At 47.1% G+C, this 20,745-nt stretch overlaps 5 protein-coding genes across 5 annotated transcripts; 2 read left to right on the forward strand and 3 right to left on the reverse strand.

The window, feature by feature from the left end:
* Positions 1-2,267: 2,267 nt before the first annotated feature.
* Positions 2,268-3,899, forward strand: YCK1 (casein kinase I; the record flags this gene model as incomplete). The annotated part of the gene is made up of 6 exons (XM_033573644.1): positions 2,268-2,396; positions 2,453-2,522; positions 2,580-2,728; positions 2,781-3,186; positions 3,265-3,834; positions 3,895-3,899. The coding sequence occupies 6 exons, from the start codon at positions 2,268-2,270 to the stop codon at positions 3,897-3,899; spliced, it is 1,329 nt and encodes a 442-aa protein (XP_033424196.1).
* Positions 3,900-6,720: 2,821 nt separating this feature from the next.
* On the reverse strand, positions 6,721-7,830 carry ATNIH1004_009044 (regulator of G-protein signaling domain-containing protein; the record flags this gene model as incomplete). Its single annotated transcript, XM_033573645.1, has 1 exon — positions 6,721-7,830. The coding sequence occupies one exon, from the start codon at positions 7,828-7,830 to the stop codon at positions 6,721-6,723; it is 1,110 nt and encodes a 369-aa protein (XP_033424197.1).
* Positions 7,831-15,153: 7,323 nt separating this feature from the next.
* ATNIH1004_009045 (RUS1 family protein) lies at positions 15,154-17,158 on the reverse strand (the record flags this gene model as incomplete). Its single annotated transcript, XM_033573646.1, has 6 exons — positions 15,154-16,062; positions 16,127-16,467; positions 16,526-16,589; positions 16,726-16,738; positions 16,795-16,904; positions 17,012-17,158. The coding sequence occupies 6 exons, from the start codon at positions 17,156-17,158 to the stop codon at positions 15,154-15,156; spliced, it is 1,584 nt and encodes a 527-aa protein (XP_033424198.1).
* A 904-nt stretch (positions 17,159-18,062) lies between these two features.
* ATNIH1004_009046 (alpha-ketoglutarate dehydrogenase subunit KGD4) lies at positions 18,063-18,495 on the reverse strand (the record flags this gene model as incomplete). Its single annotated transcript, XM_033573647.1, has 2 exons — positions 18,063-18,349; positions 18,420-18,495. The coding sequence occupies 2 exons, from the start codon at positions 18,493-18,495 to the stop codon at positions 18,063-18,065; spliced, it is 363 nt and encodes a 120-aa protein (XP_033424199.1).
* A 1,291-nt stretch (positions 18,496-19,786) lies between these two features.
* Positions 19,787-20,673, forward strand: SRB5 (mediator of RNA polymerase II transcription subunit 18; the record flags this gene model as incomplete). The annotated part of the gene is made up of 2 exons (XM_033573648.1): positions 19,787-20,277; positions 20,352-20,673. 2 exons carry the CDS (start codon positions 19,787-19,789, stop codon positions 20,671-20,673), a joined length of 813 nt encoding a protein of 270 aa, XP_033424200.1.
* Positions 20,674-20,745: the final 72 nt, after the last annotated feature.

Below are 20,745 nucleotides of genomic sequence, written 5' to 3' on the forward strand. Positions count from 1 at the left end.
TTTGTATTGTTCTTTCATTCAGTCTTTCCACTTATGTTCCTTTTTTTTTTAAGAAACTAGATCATAACATGCAGGGAGAAGTTCTCCGCACGGGGAACGATTATTGAGTATAAAGAGTATACCCCTGAAAGGCCTGCTATTACTTCGTAGATACGAAGCACCTGTCTATGATGAAGTTAATGAACCATAGTATGGAGTAAATAATAAAGCTATTATTGGTGGCTGTAACCTTGGGTACAATACATGATAGATACAGGAAGTTGATCATCATGTCCATGTCTCATATTCTCGGATTGATCAGGGGCTCAGATGGCCTGTGTGGAGAGATGCAAGTCTGTCTCCATGCTCCGTAGTGAATATTATTTACAGAAATTCTGTATATGTTCCGCTGCTGGAGCCGTCCATTTTTCATGCTTTTTCCCTGAGGCCACTAAAATTTGGGGGCGACTATTGGAAGACAGGAATTGGCTGGAGGAGATTCGTTGCAGCAACTGCTGTCACTGTGATAGTACCATGGAGTACCTAGGTATCAAACTAGCTAGGTAGGTCCTTGGCGGTGCTAACTGCTAAGCTATTCTTTCGATCGGGAGTATTGCCAGGTATGGATGAAGTTTTTTCCTAATACTCGGTTTCCATACCAAACTAGAATTCCTATCGATGATGGCATTCCACCGAAGCCGTCAAGGTACTAATCACTCCCACAAAAAGCAATGATAGTAACCGTGGTAACAAATCTGGGTGATCCCTTACACATGGATGACGGTTTCTTCCATTTCATTTATTTATTTATTATTATTATTATTTGTCTTCTTCTACCTGTTAGGTAAAGCAGTAGACCTCGTCAGTGATATCAATGACAGCGTCAGGAGCTTTCTACCGTATCTTCTAGCTGGCCAGAACCCACCTCGGACGTGATTAGCGTCCGGCCCTGAACCGTTCGTTACCAACAATCGGAGCGCTAAGGGGTCGCTAGAGACATTAGTCAATTGGGTCAAGGCGAGTCCAGGCCGAAAGCCAGAGTTCCGCAGCTGGAGAAGGGGGAACAGCCAGGAGGGTTGAGGAAGATGACCTCTCTATATATTCTAGCCTGTACATACCTACATACTCCATATATAAGTAGTAAGGAGTACTCCGTACCTGACAATAAGCATCCATTTGTGGCAACGGTTACCTAGAAGAGCATAGGCCTGGGTAAGAAATAGCGCTAGTCAATACAGTGCCCAAATTAGGTAGGTACTAGTGCTCCTATGTATGTACTACCAATGGTACCTTAAGGACCTTTGCTAGTGAAGAGAACGGAGGCCTAAAAGTTACCGTACGGCCTTGTCCTTAGGCAGCCGGGTAAGGTACCTTCGGTTCGTACGGTACGGTATGTCAGGTACTGGCCAGTAGCAGGCCGCCTTTCGCCTGTCTCCCTTCTCCCCGTCTTTTCTCTCTCTCGCTTTTTTCCCTTCTCCGCCTCATTTTGCTTTCCACCCGGTTGGTTGGTAACCGTCCATCCTTCTCCTTCCACTCCTCTCTCTCTCTCCGAGTCTGGACAGTACATACCACTAAGTACTAAGTACCTAGTAGCACCACTGCTGGCATCTGTCCCCTCTCTACCCACCTCCATTTGCTCCTCTCTCTTTTTCTTCTTCCTCCTACCTCCCTCCTTCTCCCTCTTATCCTCTGCCTGCTCCCCAATCCGAATCAGCCACTGCTCAGTGCGGTCTATTCGTACTGCCACGCAGCTGGTTTTTCTTCCTAGGGGGCTCTACCTTTATTTGAAAAATTAATAAACAAAAAAAAAAATATAATAAATTTCCGCTTCGTTCTCTGGCTTTAGAGCGCTCCTGAGCTGTCAGCCCGCAGACTCCAACTGTCGGCCTCCGAACTTCGCCAGATCCTCCTATCACGCCCTTCTGTCAATCGATTTTTGTCAAGGGTTGACAATTTTCTCATCGGGATTTCCGTTGCGACAATTCCGACAGCATTCGTCTTGCTGTCCGCCCTCGGTTCGAACTGTCCTGGCACCGTGAATCTATGAACGAATGGTCCAACTTGTAAACATCAGGCTTTCGGTGAGGCCCCTCGGATGCCTCCCCCTTAGGCTTGTTCTCCCTTGATTATGCGTGCCATTCGACACTGTCGTCCAGTTGCTGACTTTGCCGATGTATCTGCAGACTAGTCTTTCACGTGCCGAGCTCTTGGTCGAGTCTTCCGCGCCCATTGTCCCTTGGTGAAGCCACACACTCCCCCGGTCTGACCCCCGATAGAATCTTGCGACTATGGCATCCTCATCGTCCAATGTGGTTGGCGTCCACTATAGGGTCGGGAAAAAAATCGGCGAGGGTTCGTTTGGTGTTATTTTCGAGGGTACAAATCTCCTGAACAACCAACAGGTGGCGATCAAGTTTGTCAGTGCACCGCGGTAGAAGATAGGTCGGAGGCTTAAATGCACTAACAATACTAGGAACCCCGGAAGAGTGATGCCCCACAGCTTCGCGATGAATACCGGACATACAAGATTCTAGTTGGGTGCCGTAAGTATCCCTCCTAGTTTGTCTTTGATGAGGGTGATCCTGTCTGACCTGGTGTAGCGGGCATCCCCAACGTTTACTACTTCGGCCAGGAGGGTCTGCACAATATTCTAGTTATTGACTTGCTGGGTCCTAGTCTGGAGGACCTCTTCGACCACTGCAATCGGCGGTTCTCTATCAAGACCGTCGTCATGGTGGCCAAGCAGATGGTGCGTTCACTCCTTCCCCGTTGGAATCTGTCGGCTAACGTTGGGGTTCTAGCTTTCTCGAGTCCAAACGATCCACGAGAAGAACCTGATTTACCGTGACATCAAACCCGACAATTTCCTCATCGGTCGTCCCAATACGAAGGCGGCCAATGTGATCCATGTAGTCGACTTTGGAATGGCCAAGCAGTATCGGGATCCCAAGACCAAACAACACATCCCCTATCGTGAGCGTAAGTCGCTGTCCGGTACAGCACGCTACATGAGTATAAATACGCATTTGGGACGAGAGCAGTCACGTCGTGATGACCTGGAGGCTTTGGGCCATGTATTCATGTATTTCCTACGAGGCGGTCTTCCGTGGCAAGGATTAAAGGCTGCAACCAACAAGCAAAAGTATGAGAAAATCGGGGAAAAGAAACAGACGACTGCCATCAAGGACTTGTGCGATGGATATCCAGGTACTTCCCAACCCCAGCCCCTTTCCCCTATGCCTTCTTCCACATTGGTCTCAGTGGTACTAATTAAACTATTTGTAGAAGAATTTACGAAGTACTTAACTTATGTCCGTAACCTCGGTTTTGAAGACACCCCCGACTACGACTATTTGAGGGATCTTCTCACGCAGGCCCTAAAGAATGCCGGAGATGTCGAAGATGGCGAGTATGACTGGATGAAACTCAACAATGGAAGGGGCTGGGAATATAAGTCCTATTCGTCTCAACAGCACCTGCACAACAACGGACTTCCCAATTCGTCTGCCCGGGAGCTCCATGGGCAGCAGCTTCGCGGCAGTCAGAGACCTGGTGTGACGGCAGACCGTTTAAACGCCGCGCAGCCCCCGCCTCCTTCTCCAGCAAAAGCTGGAGCTGGGAAGACGCGCGAGCGACCAAACGTCGCCGGCGGGATACCAGGCAAGCGCCAGAGCGGGGGACTGGAAACAACGCCAACGGCGTCGACGCTGGCCCAGTTCCAGAATTCAAGCGCAAACATTCCGGGTCGCATAAATAGCCCTGCCAACCCGACAAGAAATAGCCAACAAGCTCAAGGCAACAGCAACGAGCCGCAGCCCACTTTCGTTCAGAAGGTGATGAAAGCGCTATGCTGCGGTAGGTGATCTATCAGATGCCCACGTGTCTTGCCTTGTGCTTATTACGGCTTTCTGTTAGGTTGATCCCAGGCTTGCGCGCGGGAGAATAAATAGCAATTTTACATTATCCTCCGGCCATATTGGCTTTCCGACCACTTTTACAGTCTTCTTCCTTGGGGACATTTGGGAGGACGGTTGAAAAGCAGCTTACTACTTATACGGTTATAAACTGGACACTCCCCCCATTTTCTTGAGTCAGGCTTGGACGGCTTTGCAGATCCTGCTGGCAGATGATGAGCATTATATGGGCTGGGGAACGGAGGTCCTGTTCTTACCTTTTTTTACCCATTTACCTTTTCCGCTTTCAATTTCCATTTCCTTTCCCCTATTTCAAAACAATGAGTATGGTTTGGATAAGCAAACCACTTCATTCCGCCCCATTTCGCTCATCAGACAATACATATACAACCCGAGGTAGAGTGGTCATAGCTAGGGCGACGTCGTCCCTATCTCATCCACGTCTTTCGTCATCATATCCATCATCTTGAACACTCTTTGTTATGGTGCTACGGCTTGGAACGGCGAACTTTGAATTTTTTTTTCTTTTTTTTCCTTTTTCCTATTCCATAGTCTTGTTTTTGCCTCCCTTCGACAACACTGCATTCTGGCATGAGAGCCATTTAATATTAGATTTTCATATTGCGTCAGACTACGTGACCGATGTCCGTATCCCTATTGTTTCCAACCGTCTCGACTCTACCATCGTTTGTTTTCGGTTTGTTGTGGATGGTTTTCCGATGGGTAATAAGCATTAATGATGTGGCAGAATGGCGTTTGGCATTTCCGATGGAATGGCCTCGAGGGTGACCCATTTAGCGAAGCATTTAGCAACTCCTGAGTGTTTGCATATGCCGAACGGGACGCGTGAGAGAGACATACATGGAACATTGCATTGGATGAGTTATGTGCAGTTTGTGGCCTTTTTTTTTTTTTTTTTTTTTTTTTAATGTTTCAGTGTCTATTTCTCGGGAATTCTTCCGGACCTCCGGTGTTGCTTTGTGTATGCTGTTGTTGTTGGATCGCCCTCCTACTTGTTTCTACCCGCAGTTGTTTCATTATGAAAGAGCCCATTGATCAGAACACTGTTTATTTGGCCAGCGGTTTATTGTGGTTGCCAGGTTAGATGGATAAAAGACCATGTTTCATATATTTTTGTTTCCCGGCTGGATCTACTCTGTGTGTGTGCTGTACATTTCTTTACTCTTTTTTTTTACCTCCTGGAAGCTGCGTGTTCTCCGATATATGAGAGGTAGCAATAACCCAAGCCTACTTGGCTGGCGTATAGTATAGAAGTCCGCTATACTTATATGTTTATATGATCAGCAACTTGGGTAGAACAATGTACAGCAGTCAATCACCCAAGCAAGCCATCAGTCCGTCCAACGACTTCCCTGTCGCCAATCGGAAGCATCTAAATGATCATACGACTAGATACCTTCTTCGTAGGGACGGGTGATTATGCAGCAAGATCGACATGTCCTCCGCATCCGACCTGCCGAATCCAGTGCCATCGTCGCTGACTACCTGCCATCTTGCAGGGGAGCAGAACAGAGCACGGTACAGAGTACGAAGTACATGGGGAGAGACAGAACTGAAGCACCTCTCTTACTATGGAGTAAGTAGGTTAGTGTTTCGGATGGAAACAGATACAGGCAGGAAGACAAACAGAAAGACACAACAGGATATGTCTAGGATGAATTTAATGATTAATTCGTTTAATGACCTTGCACCACCTTCCCTCTTACTCTTACTTACACTTTGAGAAACATCCCCCACACACATATATACACACACAATGCTACTAACCAACCGACCAACAACAGACATGGAAAATTCAACAACACTCAAAATGATTGTCACAATGCAGATCACGCATCACATTATCAAGTCCACCATCATTCACTTTTTTTTAATTTATCCTCTGCATGTTTCGGGTATCCATGATGGATATATTTAATATTTAATATTTAAATAGTTAAATATCCTGTTGATAGGATGAACTCTGTATTTCTACCCTGTAGAAACTTGTTCATTGAATGAATGAATGAACGGTTACATTAATTGGCTGTATATTATTGATTAGATTTACTTATTATATTTATTATACAGAGCCCGCTATCAGTTAGTCAAACACGTCGGTGAACCGGACAAGAAACGAGGAATCTGTTTCCAGTTTCAATATTTGTCCCCATTGCCACTGTCCATGCGAGTCTAGACTGTCAGATTCATTGAAAGAGAAAAAATTACCAAAAAAAGAGAAACAAGGTATTTCAATCAAGGGTATCATATCTATTTCCATATCCGTAAATGCTAACTCAGTCGTAGGTCGTTGTAGAAAAACATGGAGAAGGGTGCCGGTGCTAGATACACATGCAATCATGTCGCCAAAGAAAATACAAATCCATCAACCAACGCCGAATCAAAGTAGCCACCCATCCCATTTCCATTCATGATAAAGAGAAACATCTATCGCGTGCGGGAAACACAAGAAATGCTCGCTTGTTTGACCTCGAAAACGCCTGCTATGTAAATATGCTGCTAGAATGTAACAAACCAACCAATGCGCCGCTGCACATTACACCTGTCCACTCATGTCGAACATGCTTTATGTGAGTGATTGCCCGGAGAACAAATGATCGATTGTGTAAGATGAAGGTTCGTGGAGAATGTAGAGAAGTCATGTGTAGTTCTATCATGCGTTGAGGGGACGCCTTCTTTGGAGCTCCAGGAGAAGAAAAGGTCGTTTGGTCAGGGTACCAGGTTATCGTCATATCCCCCACTCAGTCCATTATGACCCTACCAACATCAGGTTGATGGGTCAGTATATTTGAAGGTCACAGGATAACTAGTCCTCCGTCCCGGGCAGTTTCATGCTCCCTGAGCTCCCATTGCCCGATCGCTTTTTGAATCCTAGCTTCATTCCCATTTTCTTCCATGGGTTGTCGGGACGATTCTTTGGGCTGTGGGACAGGTGCATCGACTGCGGGTCACTCGAAGGCGGCGTGGTCGGCGGCGTCATGGGTTCGCCAATGCTCGTATTCGACTGCAAGCTTCCCGAGTCATCGGTCAGCGCACCCGATCCTGAGTCGCCGCTTGCGCTAGAAACAGGCCCCGATGTGCGGTGGCTGGATTTGCCCATGGAGGTCATAGCGCCCAGAGAGAAGTTTGGTCGACTATGATGGCCGGACGAAGAAGAGCCTAGGGAGACAGGTGGCCCCAAATCCTTCGACGACTGGGGAGACAAACGCCGGCTCTTGGACCGACCACGCTTGGTAGCGTGGTCATCGAGACTTGCACCCGACACAACCGTCACTCCCTCGTGGGAGAACAGGGATTCCGATAATGGTAGGGCATGGGCAGATGAGGTGTGTGCGTTGAGAAAGGGAATGAAGATCGACTCCTCCATCAACTCATGCACAAGCTTGACAGCGGCATCGAGGGTCTCGGGGGGTGGGGGAGTTGTTGAATTTCCATGGTGAAGGATTTCATCACGGACATCGCTGGAGACGTTGATTTCGCGCGGTGATCCTGGAGCGATATAGGCAGTCAAAAGCCGCTCCCAAAGCATACGCAAATGTTCGCTTTCAGCGCAATCCGAAATAATCGGCGACTGGTTGAGTTTGTGGCTGAGCGAGTGATATGTTTCACGGTAGCGCTTAGCTTCCAAGGTAAACTCCAAGGTCTCTAAGCAATGGTTCTGGGAGAGATACGCCATAAACGCACTCAGTGTGTAAGGGGGAGGCGCCGTGTTCGCCAGCACCTCATCCAAGGTCGGTCGCATGGGGCAAAATGCGCCCGAGGGGACCACCAGACTCAGCGGACGTGGACTGGATAAATCCATGTCCTCGTCCGACTCGCTGTCCGATGATGAAGACGTTGGAGAAAGTTCAGGCGTCGTACTGGGAGAGTTGTTCCAGAAGAGTAGAGGTGGATGTAAAGTCTTCTTTCTGAGCATCGCGTATAGCGTGCGAAGAACCTTTTTGAATAGGATGTCCAAGTTCGTTATTGCACCCTTAAACTTCCCGAATCCGAGCACATGCAGGATATGGGAGAGGCTGCAGTATTCCCTAGTCTGAAGACAAGTCACTTGGGCCGTTGGTTTAAGACCACCGCTACTATCCGATGAGTTGGAGATGCGAGAAGCCGTGAAGGTTGCGCAATGACAGTATGGAAAAGTTGATTCAGGTAGTCGGATAACAGCGTTCGGAAAATGGATAGTAAGTGGAGAGATCTCAGTTAACGAAGGGTGAGATCTGATGATAGAGAACAGATTAGTCGGGTTCCGTGGGAATGAGAACCGGAGGCGAAGGGAGAATCCCAAAGGAAATAGGAGAAAAGAATTTAATAAGGAAAAATTTTATACTAAGACAAAGCAAAAAAGAAAGAGATGACAAAAAGAAAAAAAGGGAAATTAAAATAGTGACAATGGTAGCGAGATCAGTCTCAAGAGAAGCGATAGGGAAGACGGGAGTGGGGAGGATCTTAATAAGAAGAATATGGTGGAGAAGGGAGTGATGCTGATCAGGTCCTTCACAGAGTTCAAAATCCTGCACGGAAGCGTCGAGCAGCCGGGGATTTGGTCCACAGGAACAGACCGAGAAAGACCTTAGGGCGGGAAAGAGGGTCTAAGTGGCTCGACGAACAACCCAGTTGGCTGGATTAGAGGCAGACCCAAGGAAACAGTCCACCCAGTGTATTTCCGCCACAAATCATACGCAAGTATACTTCCCGGTCGATCGTAGCCAGGAAGTTCTTGTCCTATCAGGCCGACGTCGGCGGAGATGAAGGAGCCACTCAGGACCAGACACTGACAATTGGGGCGATGATGCCAGAGGTCACGTCACTAGGTAGTGGTGGAAGTCCTTCTGGGGGGGTTTGCTTGTCTTGTATTTTACTCCGTGCTTCACAGGAGGCGAAAAGAGTACAAAAAAAAAAAAAAAGGCAAGGTAGAGAGGTAACAAAAGTCATAAGGTCAGGGACAGGGTTTTTCTACCACCATGTAGGGCAGGAAACAAGAATAGACGCAGACACGCACAAACACACCAATCCACACGCACCCACTCGGGAGGATCACGTCATGCCGCCTTAGGCTCTAGGAGACTCAGATAATGAGTCGCGAGATAGGGAAGCCACCAAAAAAAGGATCCGGAAGGTCCTCGGTGGGGATTCGGTTTGAGAATCGTGACGGTCAGTGGTCCAACGAGAGTGGGGAGTAGGATGGATCTCCGTCCTGGAAGTCAATCCAGAAGAGAATGAAGGAGTGGGCCCACGCAGGTGGTTGCATTTAAGTGTCGTGTTGTGTTGGTGATGGTGTAGAGGAAAGAGTTTATGGTGGTAGAGCATACCATCCAGAGTGGAGCGAGTATGCTTCTCTATAGGATGGGTGACTGATTGCTGTTCTGCCTGAATACTACTCACTTCGAGGAATGTGCAATGTAGAAGGGGGTGTGGAAAGAAATAAAAAGAAAAAAAGAAAATGGAAAGGGAGGATCAAAAAAAAAACACTCACCACGCAGATCAAATGCGACGTTCCGCAATAGAGCATGCAAAAAAAAAAAAAAGAAGAATTCTGTCTGTACGAAGTACTCGGTATTGTTTCTTAGACACAGGCTGCAGCGAAGCAATGGATAAATCAAAGAAATAATAATGATGACGATGATAGCGATGATGATTGATTAATAATGTTCGCCCAGGCAACCTGTGGATTGAATGGATGGTTTGGATCAGACAACTTTCAAAATCAGAAACATAACATCATCTACTCTAATCGTTATTATAAACATTAAAAGTAAAACATCATAGGAACCAAACTTCCAAGGAAGTCCAGAAGGATCTCTCTCAGCTTTTGTAGGAGCACCTGATGCGAAGCTCTCGGGCTCCCAATGGAATCTTCTTGGGTGTGGGGTGGCGACAAGGCTCGTGATGTTGTTGGCTGGTGGTTCTGGACTGGATTCGATTGCCCTCCTCTTTTGAAACTCCTCCACCAGTCTGAGTCTAGTAAGTTAATAATTACCATGGAATAAGGTAATGCATGGTATATGTAATTATGACACTTGATGCTTACTACTATACCATGTAGGTAGTTACCTACTCCGTAGGTAGGTAAGGTAGCCCTCAACTAGTTCGACCGAAACCACGTCGACGTGTTTTCTTTTCCAATGAACACATGGCTGAAGGTTCCATGCTGAAGGTTCCATGCTGAAGGAAACCCGGCAGCAACCACCCCCTCCCTATCGCTCGCTAGCCGGTCGGACTAGAATAGAGGTATCAGATCGGTCTTACGAATTCGCGTCTACTGAGGGCAAGTTAGCCTGAACTAGGCTGATACCTATGAACTCTACCATCCTACCAGCATGGAGGAAGTACCTATGGTCCTCTCCTTCGGCCAGAAGGCGCAAGACGGCCTGATGGCGGTTGTGCAGCGCGGATCCTGACTAGTCATTGGCCAGGGAATGGCAGGATCTGCAGGTTGCCAAGAAAGTTGTGCATCCACAAGAGGCAAGGGGTGGGTTAGTTGCCTTCCACACTCCCTTACTAGACCCAGAGCGCAGACTTCTACTAAACTCCAACGAAGAACCATCGAACTTGCAATGCAACTGCAGGGTTTGGGTGGTGGGAGTTTGGTGGATCTGCAGCCAAACAGTCAGACAAAGAAATAAAATGGCAGGGTATCTACGGAGTAAGGCGGAAAAAGTACTCCGTACTTCATAGAAAAAGAGAAAGAAAAGGGGAACAAAAAAAAATGATGATGATGAAACATCTCCTAGTGACATTCACTGTACCACTGACTGTACCAGGATAGAGTGGTAGACCCAGGTACCAAGAGGTATCTACCTATTTTGTCAACCTGCTGTACTTAGCGTCGTTGACCCTAGTAACTGCCTAGGATCTACCTACCCTGCCAGCTATGCTCTTCATGCATATCTACGCCGTAACCCTACCCCATCTTGATGTTTAGGCGACTCCATTCCAGATGTTGTTTGACAGACGGCGTGTTACCACCAATACTGATCCCTGCCTAGTTTAGTTGCTTTCCCCAAGTTGTCTGCAAGGGCCTGCAGACATGCAGGACCGTGTATGTGTCACGGTGTGGCTTGAAATATGAATTTCTAGAAAAAGATGCCCCATCATAATTATGAACACAATAATGATCCTAGCTCCTGGGTACCTACTATTTTAGTCATACACTATATTACGGAAGATTTTATCATCATTTGCATAACTGTTCTCGGAAGTCGTAACGCTGAGCGGCAAAAAAAAGAAAACGAAAAAAAAAAAATCTTTTCCACTTTTCTAGAACCTCAAAGGAACGGCTACAGAATCATGAAGAATGCTCGCCCCAGTTTTGACAGTAAGGAAAAAAGCCCGCCACCCTTGCATCGCTCCAGCGAATCAGACGGACACTCGGCCCGTCCGTACGTGGCTTAACCTGACCAGTCAAGGCTGTCCTGTCCAACTGTGGACGGTGGCTTTCGTGCGTGTGCATAACTTCGCGAGGGGCGTGGGCATTAATTGTTTCGTAGGAGATCCAGCCAAATCCACAAGGTCTTCAGGGATTGGATGGTGCGACCCCATTTCCCCTCCTTCTCCACTCTTTTACTCACCCACCAGGCAACCCAACATAGCATACACGCACAACCGCCAGTGTGCGTTGGCGGTTGCCGCCGACAACGTGTTTCCGCTTTTAGATTGGTATGTGTGGCTTGGGTGCCGTTGAAACCTCCACTTCCTCGTCTCCGGGAGGATATGGATGATATTTTCGCTCTTTGTCTGCTCCTAAAGCTTGTTAGTCGATTGACCCGGGCCGCCTTGGTGGCGAAATAACGACCTCATATCTCACGGAGATCCCGAACCGTATTCCTCTGTACCAGTATGTATCTGCATAGGTATCTCAGAGTACTTATGTAGGCAGGTAGGGTTACGTTGTACACACATGTGTAGTAGGATGTACGGAGTGCTTGCATTGTAGTCGATGTCTCTCCTGTGTCACCCATTTTTCGTTATCTGGCCACAATGGAATGAGCGGGTACGTGATTTCCGTCCAGGAATTCCATCGGCCGAACAGTCTAGGTCAAGGTCACACAACAGGCTAAGACTCGAGAGGGATGGATGAGATCTTCATTGCTCCATACATAACACATCCCCCATGGTTTGTGCGTCGGAATGCTCTCGGGGTTGTTGACGTCTGTTTAGGTTTACTACCGAGTTTCCCGTCAGACCACTGGTGATACACTGATAATATCCGTCCCTGCAGATCATCCTCTGCCTTTCGGTATCTACGGAGTGCTATGTATGTACGGAGTACTGTATGTACTCTGTATACCAAAAGAGGAGTGGTTGGTTCATTGGCCGGGTTTCTAATAATCTAACTTCGCTGTCACCGTATGATCTCCTCCATTTTCCCTGCATAATTGATATTTAGCTGTTAGACAATTAATTAATCAATTAAGTAAAGACATGATCGATAGTTAAATTTAATCTAAATGGGACAGATCAGGTTATGTCAATCCCAGTTCTGAGACGACAAGTTACAAGTCACGTTGAAAATTTTTCTCTTCTAGAACTTCCATGGAAGCTTTTTTTTGTTCGGCGCCACCGACGGAAAAAAACGGAGGATTTTCGGCCGCCAATCCATACGCTTTGTCGTTACTTGCCTTCCTATATTGAACCAGGACAATCCTGACAATTGATTGTTATCCCAACTAACCCAAAGACATCTATTGACTTTGCTGCAGAAAAACTGGCGTGTCCCAGCGTACCACGGTGGCTCCTATTCTTTCCGATACTGCCTAAATAAGACGCTATTGAATTTTATAATAGCTCGAGCATATCAACGATTCCAACGTAGTATTCCGTGGATATCCATTGAGTCGGTTGCGTCCACCGGAAGCCGTATGAAGAGATTGCCCCCAAGGCCAATAACTATTAGGTGATGGATTTGTTTCCCGATGGTATCCCTATCATGTCTAGACCGGTTCTCGGAGATCGAGATCCACTGTTGACTCCCACGATAGACCAAATCCTACAGTGAAACCGCATTCGCGTGGACATTGGGATTGACCACATCCACTGTAGCAATTGGATTGATTTTTTTGTGCGGTTAGCTCGCAATGGGCCAAAGTATGTTGTGCTTAGCAATCTACTAGTTGCAATGTCGTGTCTGCCCGTTGACAGCGGTAGCATACCTGTCATATAGCTCCAACTGCTGACACACTTGGCGATGCAGGCTCTCTCTCTTTTCTATCTATTTATCTGTTAAGTCCTCTATTCTGAATATTAGTAGAAATAGATCTAGCCTAGTTTAATGTATTATTAGATAGTACTAGTGACTAATAATCTACTTAATAGTTCTATGAAATATTAATAAAGATATAACTATGTTGCCTGTATTTCTACTATATCTACTAAATACAACATGACTATGCTTTTCTTTACTCTTACTGCCCGTGCAGTAATATCTACTATAAGTTTATTTAAAAGTGTTGTAAATAAGAGTATATTACTTCTATTAGATATCTAGACTCCGTGGGTACTTCTAAGCTTATTATAACTACACTACTACTACTAGGCCCCCAATATGGTCCTGGATTTGACATTGAACCCTTATTTTTTTTTTTTTACCTGGGATATATTAATATACTATTTTTGGTTCCGAGTTGCTTGATGCATATATTATTTATATATTCAAATGTGTAAAGCATCTTTGTAGGATGTGGATACTCCAATCATGATTATACTGAGAAACCACATATTTCCGCATGTAGATTGAATTTTCCAGCTATTGCTCCTTCTTAATCAAGTAATCGAGTGTATCCATGAGAGGGTTTTCTTGTTAGATTTTATTAATTTAATGGTAGCAAACAGTCGAAATCCCCGTTGGTTGCGTAAGATCTTGAGGCACAAGCACATTCAACTACCAAAACCCGGGCTCTTAGTGAGCTGGAATGGTGTAGTATCATGGAAGCCGGGAGAATTCCGTCTCAACATAGGTATCGAAGCTCTGAGATGCCAGGCCCACGATGAAATCACGAAGTAGTCTTCTAAACCCCATTCAATATGGTTATCTTGTCGCAAGTTTGGAATCAAGTATGGATATATACTACGGCTGTAATAACAATTAGCAAGAAATCCAATTGATGCACACTTTTAGTGCAGGCCCTGGTTAAACTTACCTGCCCCATCTCCAGCTGATAATACCACTCAACAATCCCCAGCTATCTTTAATTCATTTCCTTAGAATCTCCCACTCGAATCGTTAACGAGCAGAGAGTTCCAGGATCGGCCTAGTATAAGTACACCCGCAAGATTGCCTGGACCCCTGTATCTTGCAGGATCCTGACTCAGTGAGACACATCTTCGTGCATTTATCTTCTGTCCAACGGTGAACCCAATACGAGCCCATCTAGTGCAGCTCACGGCCCACGGAATCTCTCGGAAAAGTGTGTAGTCCGTCCTTAGGCTCAACTCGAGGTTTCAAGGATTGGCAGACGGAGTAAGCTAAAATAGGCAAGCACGAGCTGCATGGAGAGTGTGGCTGAAGCGTTGTTCCCAGTGACCTGCTAACAATGGGATAAATACGCTCCATTGAAGTTAGCTCGTTTTTCAATTCAAGTGCAGTCAGTCTCAGAGATCTCCAGGCCGATTACTATCTTAGCGGCGTATCGTTTCAAATCAACAGCAGCCCTAACATTGTGAAGAGCTCGTGCTAAGAGCTGTCCTGGAAACTCACGAGACAATCTTGTAGATGTTCACTCCACAGCCCATTGCAAGCGCCAAATGAAACATGACGACACCTGAAGTGTAACGGAGTATCTTTCCCATAGGACAGAGCCCAGCGAGGAGTACGTGGCAGAATGGATTCTAAAATTGACAATTATTTCTCCAAAAATAACTGGCGCTATCATCAGTGATTCTCATCCAATGGATACAAAAAGGGTGATGGAGCCTCTTAGCGCCCTGTCGAGTGTGAAATTAGCGACAGATTCTAGAGGGAAAACTGATCATCGGCTAGAGTCACCTCCCAGGAACACCACAAACCCCTATGGCGTTCATGGATCTATCGTTCAAACCCAGGACTCCCTTATTTTGTCTAAGGTAGATGGCAAGATCCCTGTGCCTAGATCAACCTTGACAAGCACAGAGCTTCTGTATAAATATTGTGCCAGTGAAAGAGACACAGGGGCGGAAACATAACGCTTTACTGGCAGCAGAAAGTAACCATTGACTCGCATATGAATTTTGTAGATTTGGTAGGGCTCGTTGGACACATGGAGCTAAGCTAATTATCACATATGACTCTTCGCCTGGACCTTGTTTCCAAGGCACCAACGCTCACATCCCAACCCGCATGCGCTAAGGCTAGAATATACCGACTGCAACGATCGTTTTCATTTAGGAAACGCAATGTCTTCGATATGACGTCTATGATATACGCCGTGTCAGTTTGAGTTTCACTTTCACTCGTTGGTATAGACAGTACTCGCGCAGCAAGCAAGGCATGCGCCCACGCCTTGAGTTGTGTCTCGATATTGCTGGTATTCTTCAGAATAATACCCGCATGCCAGGTACGGTTGACACAGTGTAAGGCCAGAATGTATGACTCTTCCTTGAAGATGGAGGTGAGCCGGAATATAGGGAGATAGGTTTTCAGGGACGTGGAGGACATGTGGGAGGATGAAGAAATTAGAAACTCTTGGACAGATATTCCAATGCGGCAGAATCCTAATTTATGTGCCCTTGGTGGATAAAATGCGGTAGAAGTCCATTTAAGCCTTCCATCCATTTCAAAAATCCTTTCTCGTTTGGCCACCTCCGCCGGAGATAGGGTGCACCATTTAGCTTGGACATGTTCTATCTCTTTCTCTCTCCCTTCGGTGGGATAGTTGCTGTCAAAACCATCGATAGTGAAACCAGGGTCCGAATCGAATAGGGCTGAGAAGACAATATTCGCTCGCTGTTTGTTGAGGCTCGTCATTTGTACGGAGCGCACTGCTGCATAGTTCAGGGCTAAATGGAGTGTAAGAAGAAGGATCAAGACAATCCATGTTGCGACGTAGCTCGTGACACGTGAAACGACAAATGATCCGACCTGCATTTTTGTGAGTGATTGCAGTGCATAGAGACAGTTGGGAACAAAGCATACAAGCATGCCAATGAGGGAGATGATGGTTTCTTGCGAGGAGTCTTTCTAGTCATAGATGTTAGTAGCCCTCTTATATCTTGCTCTCGGAGGTGAATCCGGCTAAACCTACAGCATTCACTTCGGCGAGATTCCCCCATCGAGAAAAATGCGCACTTAGGCTCGCCTTGGAGCTCCCCCCAGCAACACCACACATGGCCCGTAGAACGCTGGCTGTGCTGAGAACAGCAACTCGGCCAACTCCTGCGGGGACCATCGGAGAGAGACAATCCAGCACCATCGCAACGTCGTTGAATACATCGGCTGTTAGTCGGTACATTTTGCACTCCGGCTCGAGGGCTGTGCCGACTCGATGAGCGAAGAGGATGGTCGCAACCCGACCAGAAGAGTCCTGTAGAATATGCAGTAGAAGTGCAGATGTTGGAGAGGCATTGGCATTCCCTACGCCAACCCCTATATTTCGATGACCGTTAGCCACTTTCAAGGACAATTGAACAGTGTGTGGGATTACCTTGCAATACTGCCCTCGAAGAGAGAAGACCAGCGATGGAACTGCTGAAGGCTTGGAGGGAGTCCTTAGGTTTACCATGTTAGTTGATGTCGAGTCTGCCCTGGGCTAGCATCGCCAACTTCGAATGCCATATTATGTACAACTGATATACTAGCCGCGGTACTAGTACGCTGGCATGTTAATGTAAAATTGGAACTCACGAAAATCTGGTACCTGGAGTATGGATTAGGAAGATACCGGCAATATGACCACAATTCGGAGTGACTTACGGAGCATAATCATCACTGACACTGTGGGGGTATCCAGCAGGGAGGAAGACATCAGTAAGGAGGTTCAGTAGAGATGCTAAAGACCATGATGAAATGGAGGAAGAAAGGTTCTATAATGTTGCGGTTAGCCCCTGGTTCTAGGTTCTTGTTATTGGGGAGTTGATTGGTCGTTACTAGGGAATAATGTCATGAAGGTTTGAAGGTCAAGGGCACTTACCATCACATCAATGCGTCCGCTAGTTTTGGAGGCATCCCCTTGACTTGTGGTGGGAAGTGGGGATTCTGAATAGATATAAGTAGCTGCCGGATGATTGGTCTCATCTACTTCAGTGAAGGTTATGTGGTTGACACTATCGGATGCCATAGTTTGTAGTTTCTGGGTTGAATCCTAACTGAGAACCGTTAATATAAAACTAAGCTGGGTAAAGACGCCCAGTACTGGTTTTGGATTTGGGGGAGAAATGTTGCTGTTATCCTGAAGCGGCGTGGCAGGACGTGTTCTTACTGTCACGAGCACGTGTGACTAGGACGGCCGCTCTTACCTTGTAGTTGTAGGTCCTCAGCATCACACAAACGTCAATCTACTGCTATTAAAATCAAATGGCATTGCAAAGATTAGAAATTCTAAATGGTTTAGGTTATGGTGAAGAATGCTTTAGATTCTAAAACTTGTAATAATGATTCGCCCGGAGTCCAGTGTAGAGACCACGACCATATCAAAAACAAAGTCCCTCAACCTGACAGCCCACCAATCCGTCAGGCTTTTGAATAGAACAAAAATCAAGCATACAATGCATGAATGGTGGGGAAAACCCATTCTTCCACAACCAGATGTCAAGTAAACCCAACAGTGCCCGCCTTAAAAAAAAGTAAAGAACATAAAACCGCTAAGTATAAATGACCAGGAACCACCAGCGCCATGATAAGGAGCAAAATGAAGTCGAAAAAGTAGGGGCTAAAAAAGGTGCAGGAGATAAGTCCTGAATGGAGTTCTCCAATGGAGGTTCAATTCACGATCGGAAGTAGACTAGGCAGTAGTCACCGGACCTCGATCGGTATCACACGGGTTTCACGAAAAAGCTGGCTCCCAGCAAGTCTAATAACTCTTTCCCAGCACCTACGGGCGCCGATGGGAGAGCAACTCTCATCATATCACCTCGGGCGGAAGCGAACCGCCTCTCTCATTGCAACGTGCTACTGAATGCATCGTGCTCATCCGAATACTTTCTTCATCGCATTATCTCGCATGTGTATGGGAGATGCGAAGTTTAAGCGCAGAGACTGGCACCGCCGGTCTCAATGGCTTCAATCTCGGCTTCAGTCCAAGGGAGACGGTGGAATCGGGAGGGAAGCTCGACACGGTCGAAAAACTCTCCTTGCCTGGGCTGAATGGGACCCAGAGAAGCGCCAGGGTTACTGCCGATCGCACCTGGAGCGAAAGAGGCACGGCTCAGTGGACCGTGCTGTTGGGCCTTGGAGCGATATGCGGCGAAAGAATCAGGAAGGATACCCGAGGGAGAAGCGGGATGAGGACGAGGGGTGTGATCCACGGATTCTGGAGAGGAAAAACGTGTTAGGAAGCCCCGTCCACCAACAAATGCATTGCTAAAGACGGAGGCACATACGGGGCACGGAACGTCTGCCAACGAACCGGATAAGAGGAGTCCGGGCAGCGGTACGGAGACTAACGGTCGCACGCATTTTAAATAGGTGATAAAACTGGAAATCCCAAAGTTCTAGGTGGTGGGGTTGAAGGAAAGGAGGGATTTTGCACAATCCGCACGAATTGGAAGCGAAAATTAAGAGTAATCCGCTACCGTTCGAAGCGACCGAAGTGGGCGATTATGAAGGTAGTCCGGAAGCTCCTGTACTAGCTGAGCGATTGCTGAAGTCTGAGACCAAAGAAGTAGAATATTATATACAGTGGGATGGGAGGACTGAAGGAGTGAGAGAGAGGTAGAAGTGATAAGGAGAGGAAGAAAAATATTAGAAGAGACAAGACGGAGGAAAGAATACAAAAAAGACTTCTGGGGAGGGGAGGAAATCGGAGCGGAAGCGAGGATGGTTGATAAGCTGGCCGGGACTGAGTCTCCGTTAGTCGTGGGAATTAGTCGTACGGTACGGAGTAAGTACGGGACGGCAGTAACGCCAATACCGACTCGTCCCGGAAGTCGTCCTGGAGGAGATTGACTTTGGCAGTCTGCCAGTACTTTGCTTGTACTTGGCTGGTAAGGGAAGGTCCTGCCTACGCCCTACATCGGAAGTAGCAGGCTAGTACCTCCGCAAGGCAGCGGATCATAAGGTTCAAGTGTGATCAGATGCTTGGATTTGGAAATTCCCCAGAGTGAGGTTTCCCGTCGGCCCTGATCTTTTTCCTATCCGGCTCTCTCGGTGAAGGCACGGTTGCTTGCGCCTGACATTGACGAGGCTAGTCTAGTACTTTGTAAGGCTTACCTTACCTGAAGCTACTAAAGCTATCTTGCCAAATGATGATCGTTTGCGACTTCTCACGCCATCGGACTTCACCTGCTTCTCAACAGAAAAGAAAGCCTTAACCTTAATAAGCATACCTTTCATCCAACCCAACGCTCGTTTCGCTATTCGTTCCCTCATCCGAACAGGACCACTTTCATTTTCTCTTCAGTTTTCCTCATTAGGAGTCCATATCCTGGTGGTATAATACGATACCTAAATTGGATTCCCTATTCTGCATCCTATGTGACCCTCCCCCGCTGTATTTTCATTTTCTGGGACACACACAGAAAAAAAAAAAAAAAAAAAAAAAAAAAAAAAAAGAAAAGGTCATTAAAGAAAACCGAAGCTTGGACCAGGATCCCAACCCGAGTTTTCCCGCGGGTTACCACTTTTGAACTGCCAAATAAAGCTCCCAGCGCTACTCCGTATTCGTGCCCGGATCTAGGCGGTGGTGGTGTGTGGGTGTGCGCGCTGTCTACTTGTTCAGCCGTTGTTGTCTCCCATTTTTCTTGTGATCATGCATGAGCTCTTACTTTTCGCCTCGGTTCCGGCGCATCAACATCATGAGCTCCTTCAGCAGCTGACAGGGTTGACTGCTATGCAGCCTAGTCATCGCTTAGAACGTCGTTTGGTCTTCAAGGCCTACCGGAAGCCAGGGTTGATCAATACCCGTGTCGGGGCCAGCCAGGAATTGCAAGGTGCGGAGGTGCAGCGATTGAATAAAATGCTCAATGGTGGCATGTTCTATACGCAGGTGGTCGGGCCTGTCTCTGAGGCAGACTTTGGTGCCAAGCCTGCACCCACCTCGCTTGGAGATACTGATGTGACTATGTCCGGGACTGATGTGAAAAATGGTCATTTCTATAGCTACGACAACCAACCCTGGAAACTGGAGTTTAGAGACATTCCCGAAGCTGGCACTCGATCGGCCGTAACAGCCCGGCTGATGGCCAGCGCTGGTCTGCCCAAAGGAGATATTTCCACCCCCATGAATGCTTGGGGGTATAGGTTAGTAGCCATCCTGTGATGGATGAATAAGCTAATCGCATGATCAATTTCCTGTGCTGATGGATATCGGCTAGTTTCATATCCGAGTATGTTGTGGAGGGGGATGTCTTTATCCACAACGATATCGTGATCTTCCTTCACCGGGTTCTGCACTACCCCGTGGAGAGTCATGAGCTACGTGAACCCCGGCACCAGCTGCCTCCTTTCCAACAGATGTCTCCGCTGGACAGGACTGGAGGCTATGTGCTGCAAGCATCCATCACGGTCCAGGATGGTGGCAATCAGGAAATGATGAAGACTGCTTCACAGCATCTGTTTGGACTTCGAGAACAGCTGAAGTCGGCCGTCCGGCTGGAACAGGCGGATCGACTATCTCTTGACACGCGAGCAAAATGAGCCATTTACCTATTACTCTTGTTCTCTGCACATGTTCGATACCCAGGGGCAGATTCTCCCAGTAGAATTAGT

Source organism: Aspergillus tanneri (genome assembly GCF_003426965.1).
Source record: "Aspergillus tanneri strain NIH1004 chromosome Unknown AapTan_6_pilon_pilon_pilon, whole genome shotgun sequence".
NCBI classification, from domain to species: domain Eukaryota; kingdom Fungi; phylum Ascomycota; class Eurotiomycetes; order Eurotiales; family Aspergillaceae; genus Aspergillus; species Aspergillus tanneri.